Source organism: Trachemys scripta, chromosome 4 (genome assembly GCF_013100865.1).
Source record: "Trachemys scripta elegans isolate TJP31775 chromosome 4, CAS_Tse_1.0, whole genome shotgun sequence".
Taxonomy (NCBI): domain Eukaryota; kingdom Metazoa; phylum Chordata; order Testudines; family Emydidae; genus Trachemys; species Trachemys scripta.
Genome location: NC_048301.1, coordinates 31,805,984 through 31,821,166, shown reverse-complemented (window position 1 = coordinate 31,821,166; position 15,183 = coordinate 31,805,984). Strand labels below are relative to the sequence as shown.

Below are 15,183 nucleotides of genomic sequence, written 5' to 3'. Positions count from 1 at the left end.
GCATCCGCCCCTTCCTATATACTCTCATATCAGAGCAAGAGGATATGTAGGGAGCAGGCATGGAACCACAGACACTGCTGACAAAAATCTCCTGACATGAAGAAACAATAGTGAGGATAATTTGAAGAAATTCCTTTTCCCTTAGAGCATCTACAGCAGTAGAAGTTTAAAATTTGTATGACACCTACTAGTGAGAGGTTACTACAAAGGTGGAAGCCTTCAAGCAGGGGTAGAAGTCTCAGCACCTTCTTCCTTTCAAGCACATGAAATGACAAGGGTACTGGGCTCATAAGCAGAGTATGGCCTCTAGATCTTGCTGAGAAGCGCGTCCCCCCCCATCCTTGTCTTTTGCAACTTCCTTGGTTAGGAAGTTTTCAGAACCCACAGCAGGGGCACCTTAACTATTTCACCCCAGGCGGTGTCAGGAATAGATCAACAGGAACACAGCAATTCCATCTGCTAAGATTAATGCAAGTAAGCGTGCGCTATCTAAAACTACAGTTTATTAGATTTAAGCACACACAGACATAAGCAATAGGTTTAGCACATCCCAGATATTTACTTAATATCTGGAACAGTATTGAGTAATTAACAGCAGGTTCGCAGTTGCCAGTTGCTCACCCAATGGGGAGAAAAGGTGTCCGGAAAAACGTCTCTCAAGATGGCTTCAGAGGACTGCTCCAAAGTACACTCTATTATAACTAACTTCTATAAAACACATAGGTCATAATGACCCGTATTAGATCATTACTTTTCCTAACTTTCAACAAACTTTCTAATATCAGAGGCATCCAGACTCAAGGTCTTCCTTCCACCAAGGTTTTCAGTCTCAGTTGTTTATTTTCCTCTCCCCTCCTCGCATTCGGATTAGCAAAACTGCCAATAGTTTTGACCTTACTTCTGAAAGCCAGTCTACAAACTAACCCTTAACTATGTGGTGTTCTATTTCATTAATTCATGGTGGCTGAATGCACATAATATGGTTGCAATTAGCTTGATCACATTCTGGGGTACACACAACCCACAAATCCAGGGCAACACCTTGACTATAGAGATTATGGTTTGAGGTCTGGTAAATTTTTCAAGCCTTGACTTATAAAACTGTAGGGACAGTTCAAGCATGGTCGTGATTTTATGAACAAGAACTTGTCTGCAAAAGGATTGGACTGGGAACACCACCACACTTCTGAAATGCCACCACAGAGCTATCACTCACCACTGACATAGGTTGGATATAAACCAATGACCTACAGGTCAAAGGCTCCCACTACCAATCCCTAGGGCAGAGTTTTTCAAACTGTAGGGCACAATCAAAAAAAAAAAAATCCAGCCAAACCTTGCAGTAGCTAGGACCCAGAGACAGTCTGAGGAGAGAAGGAGCAGCACATTCCACCCCCACCCCTAACCCACAGCAGCTCCTCCCTTCTCGATGCCTGCACTATGCTCAGCTCCAGAGGAGGTGAAGCAGTATGTCCAATAGGCTTTGGTGCCAACAAGATAGCTCCAGCTTTGTGAAGTAGCATAGTTCTGGAGCTAAACAATAAGAGGGAGAAGCATCACCTCAACCCCCATGCCGTTTCCTAGTTCCACTAGTCTTTCACTTCCTTCCGGGAACTTCCCTCCCCGCAACATAATATCTGATCTCCATGAGCCCCATCAGCCTACCCTCACCAACCAGTACCTCCTCACTCCCTGGAACAATCTTACCTCAAGTCCATCAGTCGGTTTTGGGAGGGACTTCATTGCTCCCAGCAAGAAACCACTGGTGAATTTTCAGTCCCACCCAAATAAAAAAAAAAAAAAAATTTTTCAGAACCACTGCCCTAGAGATATCCAAGACCTTCCAAAATTATTTGTTGTTTAAAACAATTATGCATGGAGTCCTTGACAGATTAACTTAAATGTAAAGAAATCTCACACCCACACACCCACACACTTATATATCACAATGACCTGTCTCTCTGGGTCTTCACAATCTTCTTCAGTCTGCTTTTTAGTTTTGTCAGGTCGCCAAGGCAGCCAATGCCTTGTTTCACGGGAACATTCAATGTCCAGCCAAATTTGCCATTTAGGTAGAGTTTTATCCTTTATTTCTTGATCTTCATCTACATCTTCCTCATCCTCATCTACAAAATAAACAAACAAAAAACCCAGACACTAAAATTTTAAGTCACCCATCCAAAAACTTAAACTTCATATATGGAAAATACATTAAAATATAAACACAAGCAGTCTTAGTGGACTGGGCACAAGATTGAGAACTGAAAAATTCTGAGTTCTCATTCTGGTTCTGACACCAACTCCATGTGTGGCCTAAAGAAAATAATAATTTGCTCTGTCTTAGTTACCCCATATGTAAAATGAGTATCACGCTTACTTACCTCATATGTACAGAAAGTGTTTTAAAAAGGAAAAGCACTAGCTGTATGCAAAGTATTACTACGGAATTAAACATTACAAATTAAAATTGGTATCATTGTTTTAAACTGACTGATATTTTCAATGACCGTTTAATTTTACATGCATTAGATCTTGCCAATGCAATCAAATACTTCTCAGATTAAAAATATTCACTGAACCTAAAATCCAAGTATTAGAATCAGACTACAGTTTTATAAAGTACAGCAGGATTTTAGATGGTTAAAAGCTTTTTTTTTTTTTTTTTTTTAAACCTGTGATTTCAATTCTGTTTGGAAAAATGTGTAACCTAACACTAGGATTGCAGGGGAGATTTTTCAAAACCATGGGGTTAGCTGCAGTTTTTAGAGGAAAATTGCCATTCCTACAGCCCACCCTCACAAAACTACTGTAGCACCAACTCTAAGCTCTTGTTCCTGTCATCTAGCATTGACTGAAACTCAACTCTCTCCCCCACACTTCAGATAAAACAGGTAATGATGAGACCTTCAGTCCCTGTACTCTCTCCTTGAACCTATACTCTCCACTTCAACCAGCTCTTTCATGAGAAACAGCAGCACTCCCTTAGGCCTTGGCTATACTTGAGAGTTACAGCGCACTAAAGCCGCCTACAGCGCTGTAACTCACTCCCCATCCACACTGGCAAGGCACTTACAGCGCTGTATCTCCGTGGCTACAGCGCTGCAGGTACTCCATCTCCCCGAGAGGATTAACAGCTGGTGTGGAGTTACTGAGACGCTGGTGTTCAAGTGTAAACGGGGAGTAATCTTATTACGCAGTGATTGACCTCCGGAAACTCCCCATAATCCTTTTAAGTGAAGGTTCCTCTCCTTGTTTTGTTGTGAGGCCTCTCTTTGTTTTGTTGTGAACTCCCATGGCTCCGGGAGCTGCTTATCGAAAAAACAAACACAGCTACTGTTTGCTGTGAATGAGTAGAGGCAGGCGGGGGGCTCCCTTTGGAACGCCCACAGCTAACGTTTGCTTGAAGAGAGAGGCGGCGCGGGTGGTGGGGGGGTCCGTTTCCGCGAGCGGCTGCTTATCTGGTCTGTGAGGAAAAAAATGAACAGCTGCTGTTTGCTTTCAGTGAGTGAGAGAGGGGTGGAGGAGGAAGGGGGTTCGGAACTTGCAAGGCAGGGTGCTGACACAGTGTCGGCACTCCAAAAATCCACTCCCCCACCCGCCCACGATCCCTGTCACACTCCACCCCACCCCCTCCTTTTGAAAAGCACATAACAGCCACTTGAACGCTGCAAATGCTGCCACGACAGTGCGCTGGCAGCTGGCAGTGTGGACAGACTGCAGCACTTTCCCTACTCAGCTGTACAAAGACAGGTTTAACTCACAGCGCTGTACAGCTGCAAGTCCAGCCAAGGCCTTAGTCTTTTAAGTCACCATTGTTTCAAACCTCGGACAACAGCACGGTGAAAGGTCTCCAGCAGGCACTGCTGAACAAAGGGGGTGGGGTCGTCCCAGGGCAAAATGCTCCAATCTCTCTGCCCCACATGAAGAGGGAGGCAAGGCTCTACTATACTGCTGTGTGAGAGATGTTTGACTGTGGAGGCAATGCCTCCTTCCAGAAGTAGCATCACAGACAATAACCCCTAGTGAGGCAAGGGGAAACCAACAGAATCGTAACATTTAAGCTGGAAAGTACTACCAGGATCAGTGCTACTATGATTTTGCTCCAGAAGAAAATTTCGCTCACATATATTCAAAGGGGCTCATAAGAATAGTATCTTTAACCCATGCAGATACAGGTGGGTGTCAGCTGAATATTCACATCCCTCTCCCTTGAACGATGGGCTGGAAAAATGGGGGAGGGGCCGTTTTCAAGGAAAGATGGACAATCATGGAATCCATTTTTCCATGAGCAACATAACAAAAACACACGAGACAAGTGCTTTGGGATTTAAAATCCCTACAGCACTTAACTAAATGAAGGAGGAAGGACACCAAAGCCCTGAGGTAAGTGGGGAAGTGGGATACCGGGAAGAAGCATGAGCAGGAGAGCACAACAGGGGAGGGCTCCTGCCTCATACTGAGAAAGCAGGACTATCAGCGAGTTATCTTAAGTGCCTATACACAAATGCAAGAAGCCTGGAAAACAAGCAGGAAGAACTGGAAGTCCTGGCACAGTCAAGGAAATTATGATGAGATTGGAATAACAGAGACTTGGTGGGATAACTCACATGACTGGAGTACTGTCATGGATGGATATAAACTGTTCAGGAAGGACAGGCAGGACAGAAAGGGGGGGGTTGCATTGTATGTAAGAGAGCAGTATGACTGATTCAGAGCTCCAGTATGAAACTGCAAAAAAACCTCAGAGTCTCTGGATTAAGTTTAGAAGTGCAAGCATCAAGGCTGATGTCGTGGTGGGAGTCTGCTATAGACCACCAGACCAGGGGGCTGAGGTGGACGAGGCTTTCTTCCGGCAACTAACAGAAGTTACTAGATCACAGGCCCTGGTTCTCATGGGAGACTTCAATCACCCTGATATCTGCTGGGAAAGCAATACAGTGGTGCACAGACAATCCAGGAAGTTTTTGTAAAGCGTAGGGGACAGGGAGGATGAAGTGTTCTCCTACAGGTTTTTGTATATTGCCATTCCTGATATCTGACATGTGTCCATTTATCCTCTTGCGTAGTGACTGTTTGGCCAATGTACATAGAGAGGCATTGCTGGCACATGATGGCATATATAACATTGGTGGACGTGCAGGTGAATGAGCCGATGATGTTGTAGCTGATCTGGTTAGGTCCTGTGATGGTGTTGCTGGTGTAGATATGTGGGCAGAGTTGGCATCGAGGTTTGTTGCATGGGTTGGTTCCTGAGTTAGAGTTGTTATGGTGCGGTGCGTGGTTGCTGGTGAGAATATGCTTCAGGTTGGGGGGTTGTCTGTGGGCGAGGACTGGCCTGCCTCCCAAGGTCTGTGAAAGTAAGGGATCATTGTCCAGGATGGGTTGTAGATCACTGATGATGCGTTGGAGAGGTTTAAGCTGAGGACTATAGGTGATGGCCAGTGGAGTTCTGTTGGTTTCTTTTTTGGGCCTGTCTTGTAGCAGGACAAGATGACAACGGCACGTCCACCAATGTTATATATGCCATCAAGTGCCAGCAGTGCCCCTCTGCTATGTACAGTGGCCAAACTGGACAGTCACTACGCAAGAGGATAAATGGACACAAGTCAGATATCAAGAATGACAATATACAAAAACCTGTAGGAGAACACTTCAACCTCCCTGGCCACACACTAGCAGATGTAAAGGTAGCCATCTTACAGCAAAAAAACTTCAGGACCAAACTCCAAAGAGAAACTGCTGAGCTCCAGTTCATTTGCAAATTTGACACCATCAGATCAGGATTAAACAAAGACTGTGAATGGCTATCCAACTACAGAAGCAGTTTCTCCTCCCTTGGCGTTCACACCTCAACAGCAGAGGCTAACAGCGGGAGTTTGCCTGGGAGCTGTCCGAGAGGAGGTACGCTAAGTGCTGCATTAGGGGGGCTGTGTTGGTGAGTATCTGAGTGTCTGCTGCTGGGACAGTTGGTCAGTTTGACCGTGTGCTTGATTGCTTGCTTGTTTGTTTGAAAAGTGTGAATTGGGAGTGCTTTGTTCCAGCTGGGCCTTGAGTGGGCCTGACTGGTATATAAGGGCAGTCAGCAGCGAACCAGCTGAGCGGCGAACAGCAGAGGCTAACAGCGGGAGTTTGCCTGGGAGCTCGCCTAGGGAGAGCGCACTGAGGCTTTCATCTGCAGGTTTCTCCGCGTAGTTCCTGCAACAGTTTAGGAAGCTCCTAAGAGGACGGTGATATGGAAGGTGAGCGATCAGCTGTTGTAACCTGCACAGGTTGTGCCATGTTTGTCTTTCTTCCGCAGGACAGAAGTGACTTTGTCTGTACAAAGTGCAAGCTGGTCTCCATACTGGAGGAGAAGGTTCGAGGGCTGGAGAAACAAGTATCGACTCTGCGTTGCATAAGGGAAAATGAAGATTTCCTGGACAGACGTCAGGAGATGCTTCTACGGCCACAATGTTCTGAAGATTCAGAGCAGGCGGAGCAGGGACAGAAGGATTGTGAGGAGGTTTGGCAGCATGTGACCTCCAGAAGAAGAAAGAGGAGCGTCCATGCACCAGCAATGGAGATAGAGGTGAGGAATCGTTTCCATGTTCTCTCTACAGGTGCTAATGCGGAGAGTGGACTAGATGGCCCATCTGAGGGAAGGGAGCAGAAGGAGACTCCACCGATTGGAAGGCAAAAGATGCACTGTCCTAGGGATGGGGGTTCCACGACCACCACTCCCAAGAGGAGGAGGAGGGTGGTGGTGGTCGGGGACTCCCTCCTCAGGGGGACTGAGTCATCTATCTGCCGCCCTGACCGGGAAAACCGAGAGGTCTGCTGCTTGCCAGGAGCTAGGATACACGATGTGACGGAGAGACTGCCGAGACTCATCAAGCCCTCGGATCGCTACCCCTTCCTGCTTCTCCACGTGGGCACCAATGATACTGCCAAGAATGACCTTGAGCGGATCACTGCAGACTACGTGGCTCTGGGAAGAAGGATAAAGGAGTTTGAGGCGCAAGTGGTGTTCTCGTCCATCCTCCCTGTGCAAGGAAAAGGCCGGGGTAGAGACCGTCGAATCGTGGAAGTCAACGAATGGCTACGCAGGTGGTGTCGGAGAGAAGGCTTTGGATTCTTCGACCATGGGATGGTGTTCCAAGAAGAAGGAGTGCTAGGCAGAGATGGGCTCCACCTAACGAAGAGAGGGAAGAGCATCTTCGCCAGCAGGCTGGCTAACCTAGTGAGGAGGGCTTTAAACTAGGTTCACCGGGGGAAGGAGACCAAAGCCCTGAGGTAAGTGGGGAAATGGGATCCTGGGAGGAAGCACAAGCAGGAGAGCGCAAGAGGGGAGGACTCCTGTCTCATGCTGAGAAAGAGGGACGATCATTGAGTTATCTTAAGTGCCTATACACAAATGCAAGAAGCCTGGGAAACAAGCAGGGAGAACTGGAAGTCCTGGCACAGTCAGGGAACTATGATGTGATTGGAATAACAGAGACTTGGTGGGACAACTCACATGACTGGAGTACTGTCATGGATGGATATAAACTGTTCAGGAAGGACAGGCAGGGCAGAAAAGGTGGGGGAGTTGCGTTGTATGTAAGAGAGGAGTATGACTGCTCAGAGCTCCGGTATGAAACTGCAGAAAAACCTGAGAGTCTCTGGATAAAGTTGAGAAGTGGGAGCAACAAGGGTGATGTTGTGGTTGGAGTCTGCTATAGACCACCAGACCAGGGGGATGAGGTGGACGAGGCTTTCTTCTGGCAACTAGCAGAAATTGCTAGATCACAGGCCCTGGTTCTCATGGGAGACTTTAATCACCCTGATATCTGCTGGGAGAGCAATACAGCGGTGCACAGGCAATCCAGGAAATTTTTGGAAAGTGTAGGGGACAATTTCCTGGTGCAAGTGCTGGAGGAACCAACTAGGGGCAAAGCTTTTCTTGACCTGCTGCTCACAAACAGGGAAGAACTAGTAGGGGAAGCAAAAGTGGATGGGAACCTGGGAGGCAGTGACCATGAGATGGTCGAGTTCAGGATCCTGACACAAGGAAGAAAGGAGAGCAGCAGAATACGGACCCTGGACTTCAGAAAAGCAGACTTTGACTCCCTCAGGGAACAGATGGGCAGGATCCCCTGGGAGAATAACATGAAGGGCAAAGGGGTCCAGGAGAGCTGGCTGTATTTTAAAGAATCCTTATTGAGGTTGCAGGAACAAACCATCCCGATGTGTAGAAAGAACAGTAAATATGGCAGGCGACCAGCTTGGCTAAACAGTGAAATCCTTGCTGATCTTAAATGCAAAAAAGAGGCTTATAAGAAGTGGAAGATTGGACAAATGACCAGGGAGGAGTATAAAAATATTGCTCAGGCATGCAGGAGTAAAATCAGGAAGGCCAAATCACACTTGGAGTTGCAGTTAGCAAGAGATGTTAAGAGTAACAAGAAGGGTTTCTTCAGGTATGTTAGCAACAAGAAGAAAATCAAGGAAAGTGTGGGCCCCTTACTGAATGAGGAAGGCAACCTAGTGACAGAGGATGTGGAAAAAGCTAATGTACTCAATGATTTTTTTGCCTCTGTCTTCACGCACAAGGTCAGCTCCCAGATTGCTGCACTGGGCAGTACAGCATGGGGAGAAGGTGACCAACCCTCTGTGGAGAAAGAAGTGGTTCAGGACTATTTAGAAAAACTGGACGTGCACAAGTCCATGGGGCCGGATGCGCTGCATCCGAGGGTGCTAAAAGAGTTGGCGGGTGAGATTGCAGAGCCATTAGCCATTATTTTTGAAAACTCATGGCGATCGGGGGAGGTCCCAGATGACTGGAAAAAGGCTAATGTAGTGCCCATCTTTAAAAAAGGGAAGAAGGAGGATCCGGGGAACTACAGGCCAGTCAGCCTCACCTCAGTCCCTGGAAAAATCATGGAGCAGGTTCTCAAGGAATCAATTATGAAACATTTAGAGGAGAGGAAAGTGATCAGGAACAGTCAGCATGGATTCACGAAGGGGAAGTCGTGCCTGACTAACCTAATTGCCTTCTATGATGAGATAACTGGCTCTGTGGATGAGGGGAAAGCAGTGGATGTGTTATTTCTTGACTTTAGCAAAGCTTTTGATACGGTCTCCCACAGTATTCTTGCCACCAAGTTAAAGAAGTATGGGCTGGATGAATGGACTGTAAGGTGGATAGAAAGCTGGCTAGATCGTCGGGCTCAACGGGTAGTGATCAATGGCTCCATGTCTAGTTGGCAGCCGGTTTCAAGTGGAGTGCCCCAAGGGTCGGTCCTGGGGCCGGTTTTGTTTAATATCTTTATTAATGATCTGGAGGATGGTGTGGACTGCACTCTCAGCAAGTTTGCAGATGACACTAAACTAGGAGGCGTGGTAGATACACTAGAGGGTAGGGATCAGATACAGAGGGACCTAGACAAATTAGAGGATTGGGCAGAAAAAAACCTGATGAGGTTCAACAAGGACAAGTGCAGAGTCCTGCACTTAGGACGGAAGAATCCCATGCACTGCTACAGAGTAGGGACCGAATGGCTAGGTAGCAGTTCTGCTGAAAAGGACCTAGGGGTCACAGTGGACGAGAAGCTGGATATGAGTCAACAGTGTGCTCTTGTTGCCAAGAAGGCTAACGGCATTTTGGGCTGTATAAGTAGGGGTATTGCCAGCAGATCGAGGAACGTGATCGTTCCCCTTTATTCGACATTGGTGAGGCCTCATCTGGAATACTGTGTCCAGTTTTGGGCCCCACACTACAAGAAGGATGTGGAAAAATTGGAAAGAGTCCAACGGAGGGCAACAAAAATGATTAGGGGTCTGGAGCACATGACTTATGAGGAGAGGCTGAGGGAACTGGGATTCTTTAGTCTCCAGAAGAGAAGAATGAGGGGGGATTTGATAGCAGCCTTCAACTACCTGAAGGGGGGTTCCAAAGAGGATGGAGCTCGGCTGTTCTCAGTGGTGGCAGATGACAGAACAAGGAGCAATGGTCTCAAGTTGCAGTGGGGGAGGTCCAGGTTGGATATCAGGAAAAACTATTTCACTAGGAGGGTGGTGAAACACTGGAATGCGTTACCTAGGGAGGTGGTGGAGTCTCCTTCCTTGGAGGTTTTTAAGGCCCGGCTTGACAAAGCCCTGGCTGGGATGATTTAGCTGGGAATTGGTCCTGCTTTGAGCAGGGGGTTGGACTAGATGACCTCTTGAGGTCCCTTCCAACTCTGATATTCTATGATTCTATGATTCTATGAACTGCTAGCAGAGCACCTCACCCTCTCTGATTGAACTAACCTCGTTATCTCCATACTGATTTATACCAGCCTCTGGAGATTTCCATTACTTGCATCTGAAGAAGTGAGGTTCTTACCCACGAAAGCTTATGCTCCCAATACTTCTGTTAGTCATGAGGGGGAAAGGAGTCCAGGAGAGCTGGCTCTATTTTAAAGAATCCTTATTGAGGTTGCAGGAACAAACCATCCCGATGTGTAGAAAGAATAGTAAATATGGCAGGTGACCAGCTTGGCTTAACAGTGAAATACTTGCTGATCTTAAACACAGAAAAGAAGTTTACAAGAAGTGGAAGACTGGACAAATGACCAGGGAGGAGTACAAAAATATTGCTCAGGCATGCAGGAGTGAAATCAGGAAGGCCAAATCACACTTGGAGTTGCAGCTAGCAAGGGATGTTAAGAGTAACAAGAAGGGTTTCTTCAGGTATGTTAGCAACAAGAAGAAAGTCAAGGAAAGTGTGGGCCCCTTACTGAATGAGGGAGGCAACCTAGTGAGAGGATGTGGAAAAAGCTATGTACTCATTGCTTTTTTGTCTCTGTCTTCACGAGCAAGGTCAGCTCCCAGACTACTGCACTGGGCAGCACAGCATGGGGAGGAGGTGACCAGCCCTCTGTGGAGAAAGAGGTGGTTCAGGACTATTTAGAAAAGCTGGACATGCACAAGTCCATGGGGCACTGCATCCGAGGGTGCTAAAGGAATTGGCGGATGTGATTGCAGAGCCATTGGCCATAATCTTTGAAAAATCATCGGGGGATGGTCCCAGGTGACTGGAAAAAGGTTAATGTAGTGCCCATCTTTAAAAAAGGGAAGGAGGAGGATCTGGGGAACTACACGCCAGTCAGCCTCACCTCAGTCCCTGGAAAAATCATGGAGCAGGTCCTCAAGGAATCAATTCTGAAGCACTTATAGGAGAGGAAAGTGATCAGGAACAGTCAGCATGGATTCACCAAGGGCAAGTCATGCCTGACTAACCTAATTGCCTTCTATGACGAAATAACTGGCTCTGTGGACGAGGGGAAAGCAGTGGATGTGATATTCCTTGACTTTAGCAAAGCTTTTGATACGGTCTCCTACAGTATTCTTGCCAGCAAGTTAAAGAAGTATGGGCTGGATGAATGGACTATAAGGTAGACAGAAAGCTGGCTAGATCATCGGGCTCAATGGGTAGTGATCACGGCTCCATGTCTAGTTGGCAGCCGGTATCATGTGGAGTGCCCCAAGTGGTCGATCCTGGGGCTGGTTTTGCTCAATACCATCATTCATGATTTGGAGGATGGTGTGGACTGCACCCTCAGCAAGTTTGTAGATAACACTAAACTGGGAGGAGTGGTAGATATGCTGGAGGATAGGGATAGGATACAAAGGGACCCAGACAAATTAGAGGACTGGGTCAAAAGAAATCTGATGAGGTTCAACAAGAACAAGTGCATAGTCCTGCACTTAGGACGGAAGAATCCCATGGACTGCTACAGCCTAGGGACCGAATGGCTAGGCAGCAGTTCCGCAGAAAAGGACCTACAGGTTACAGTGGACAAGAAGCTGGATATGAGTCAACAGCGTGCCCTTGTTGCCAAGAAAGCTAACGGCATTTTGGGCTGTATAAATTGGGGCATTGCCAGCAGATCGAGGGACGTGATCATTCCCCTCTATTCGACATTGTCGAGGCCTCATCTGGAGTACTGTATCCAGTTTTGGGCCCCACACTACAAGGAGGACGTGGAAAAATTGGAGAGTCCAGTGGAGGGCAACAAAAATGATTAGGGGGATGGAGCACACGACTTACGAGGAGAGGCTGAGGGAACTGGGATTGTTTCTTCTGCAGAAGAGAAGACTGAGGGGGGATTTGATAGCTGCTTTCAACTACCTGAAAGGGGGTTCCAAAGAGGATATATCTAGACTGTTCTCAGTGGTACCAGAAGACAAAACAAGGAGTAATGGTCTCAAGTTGCAGTGGGGGAGGTTTAGGTTGGATATTAGGAAAAACTTTTTCACTAGGAGGATGGTGAAGTACTAGAATGGGTTACCTATGGAGGTGGTGGAATCTCCTTCCTTAGAGGTTTTTAAGGTCAGGCTTGACAAAGCCCTGGCTGGGATGATTTAGCTGGGGATTGGTCCTGCTTTGAGCAGGGGTTGGACTAGATAACCTCCTGAGGTCCCTTCCAACTCTGATATTTTATGATTCTATGAAATGGAGGTGGCAGCTACTGCAGCAATGAATCATCACAGCCCAAGACAAGGAGATGGTTTCTAATTCAAGGCAGGAGGGACATTGCATGTCTGACTTCCTTGCCTCTGGGCTAGGCCTGCCATATCAAATAAACATATAAAAAATGGTCAAGAAATAATGGGATTTACAACATGGTTAAAATGAACACCAAAGAACCATTTTTCAAATATCAAACACTACCAGGCATCAAATCCACATGCTCAAATTCTAAGGATAAACCTTGCCACTGTCTTCATATCTGAATGAGACCCCTATACCCGATACTGACTGGGATGGGCAATGCAGGTTATGTTACACATATTTAAGGATATGATTTAGTCACAGAGGTTAGGAAAGTCATGGATTCTGTGATTTTACTGGACCTCAATGGCTTTGCTTCAGCTGGCAGCAGCGGGGATGGAGCTGGGTCTGTGCACCCCCGACGGGCAACTCCGGCTGGAGCCGGGGACGTACAACCCTGACCCACAGCTTTGCTAGAGCTGGGGCGGTGCTCCACCCTCACATCTGCAGCAGAAACTGGGGTTGTGCACCCCCCAGACCCGTGGCTTCAGCCAGAGTCAGGGCTGCACACGCGCCTCGCAGCTACAACAGGAGCCTTGGCTGTGCCTCCACCCACGCAGCTGCGGCTGGGGCTGTGCGCCCCACAGCTTCCCATCAGCGCGGGAGCCAGGGCTGTGTACCGCTGACCCTCAGTCCCAGCTCTGTCGGGGTTGGGGCTGGAGCTGTTTCTGTATGCTTCTGCCCCATGGCTTCGGCCTGGGCTCCAGCGGTCATTCCTTCCCCTTCCCATTGCAGCCCTCGCCCCACCCCATTATTTTTAGTAAGAGTCTTGCACAGGTCACAGTTCCCGTGAATTTTTGTTTATTGCCTGCAACCTGTCTGACTTTTACTAAAAAAACTGACAAAATCTTAACCTTACACATAGTATAAGACTGAAGAGCAAATTGTTGGAGTTCATATGTGCACCAAAGTAGACTTAATTTGAGTGCAGTAACTGGTAAGGCTCTCCAATTTATAGGTAGATCATGGAAAGTGTATTAGGATGCAGGAATGACATGGAGGTTGGAAATGGAATATAAACTGGAGTTTCTAGTTTTAGGTTGTTCTAATTTAAAATAAATCTCTATTTTTTTTTAAAGGGCCATATATTTTCAACTTTACCTCTATCTTAGTGAAGCTTTTTGTCTGGGAATAGCCTGTAACATGCAAAGGCACATGAAGAAAACTACAGTATATTTCCCTCAGCCCATGTGGCTTAATTTATTTTTGACATATAGATCTTTATGGTAACTCTCAGTGTTCTCAGGCTATGAGTAAAACCAGAAGCCTTTATGAGTTAATAAATAGGAGAAAGCAAAGAAAAAGCTTGTCAAAAACAAATGTATGAAAGGGTACAGTTTTACCAGGTTTATTGATGATAATCCAGCCTCCCTTTTCTTGTTGATGCATCCATGATTTCCAGCCTTTTGCTCCTTTTTCTCCAAACCGAGGCTCTCCACTATCCCAAAACGGTTCAAAGAACTCCACCTATTGTTGTGGCAAGAAACATACTACATATCATTTTCAACATTGTAGCCACATTTAAAAATGACTTAGCAGTCCCATCCTGTCAAGCTATCACTAATAAAAAAAGGAATAACTAAATTAGCACACAGTAGAAAGTAACACAGACATATAGGTAAGTTTTAAAAAAAGTTTTAAAGATATACTTTTTACATGGATGAGCAGGCTCGCTGCTGCATACAACATGGGCAATGAGGCTCCTAGAAATCACATCAATAGTGGAAGCAGGACAGTAGCTACTCATCATCCACCTCTGGCCATACAAGCACCTGTGAGACGTTTGTGTGGGGATAACTACTCTAGAAATAAATACTAAATGGGTCACTGAGCTATTTCAGTACACTGTTGAATGGGATGCTGAAAACTGATCAGAAATAGTGCATCTAATTTCATATAATTCTGCATCACAACTCAACGTTCTTATTGTGGTACCAAATCAATAAGTACAGAAATACTTATGGGCACCAGAACACCATGTAGCTATACTTAAAGCAGAAATATATAAAAATATACATATTTATACATTATATATAAATATATAAAAATATAAATAGCAGATCACAAGCCTGATTATGTTCTACAATATATCACGTGGTAAGATGAAGAAGAAATTGAACAAGGTATTAGAATTGACAGTCACAACTTAATGTACACTAGGAAAAATTTTACAAGAAATTCCCACCATTGCTAACAGACTACTGTAAAGATGCAAATCCAAGTACAGATGAGCTGTTGGTGTTTTAATAAACCATGTCAGCTGACAGGATTAAAGGACAGTGCTTAAAACATGAGTGGCAGTCTGCCTAAACCAGGGCTCCTAAGGTGCTAACACCATATGAGCTAAATTGGTGTTAGCAAAGGTGGGAACTTAAAAAAAAAAAAAAAAAAAAAAAAAAAAAGATGCCCGGTACCAACACAACTTTAGAAATGAGGCAGAGTCTATCCTTTCCCAGATTTTTGTCTGACAGCAGGATGTGAATATACAGTGTTGTATGCAAGTTGTTAGTTTGTTTTGTTTTAGGTCTTCGTTGTGTATTTTTGTATTATATACAGAGATGTGTAACTGCCTGCATTTTATAAATTTAAAATAATTAAGTTTATGATTTCACAACTCAATAGATGTT

The 15,183-nt window shown here is 45.9% G+C and overlaps 1 protein-coding gene across 1 annotated transcript in view; it reads right to left on the bottom strand.

Annotated features, from left to right (window-relative positions):
- Positions 1–15,183, bottom strand: part of NRDE2 (NRDE-2, necessary for RNA interference, domain containing) — an 80,671-nt gene that overhangs the window by 25,828 nt on the left and 39,660 nt on the right. The window contains 2 exon segments of the mRNA XM_034768103.1: positions 1,954–2,126; positions 13,900–14,023. Of these exon segments, the coding sequence (XP_034623994.1) occupies positions 1,954–2,126; positions 13,900–14,023 (297 nt within the window).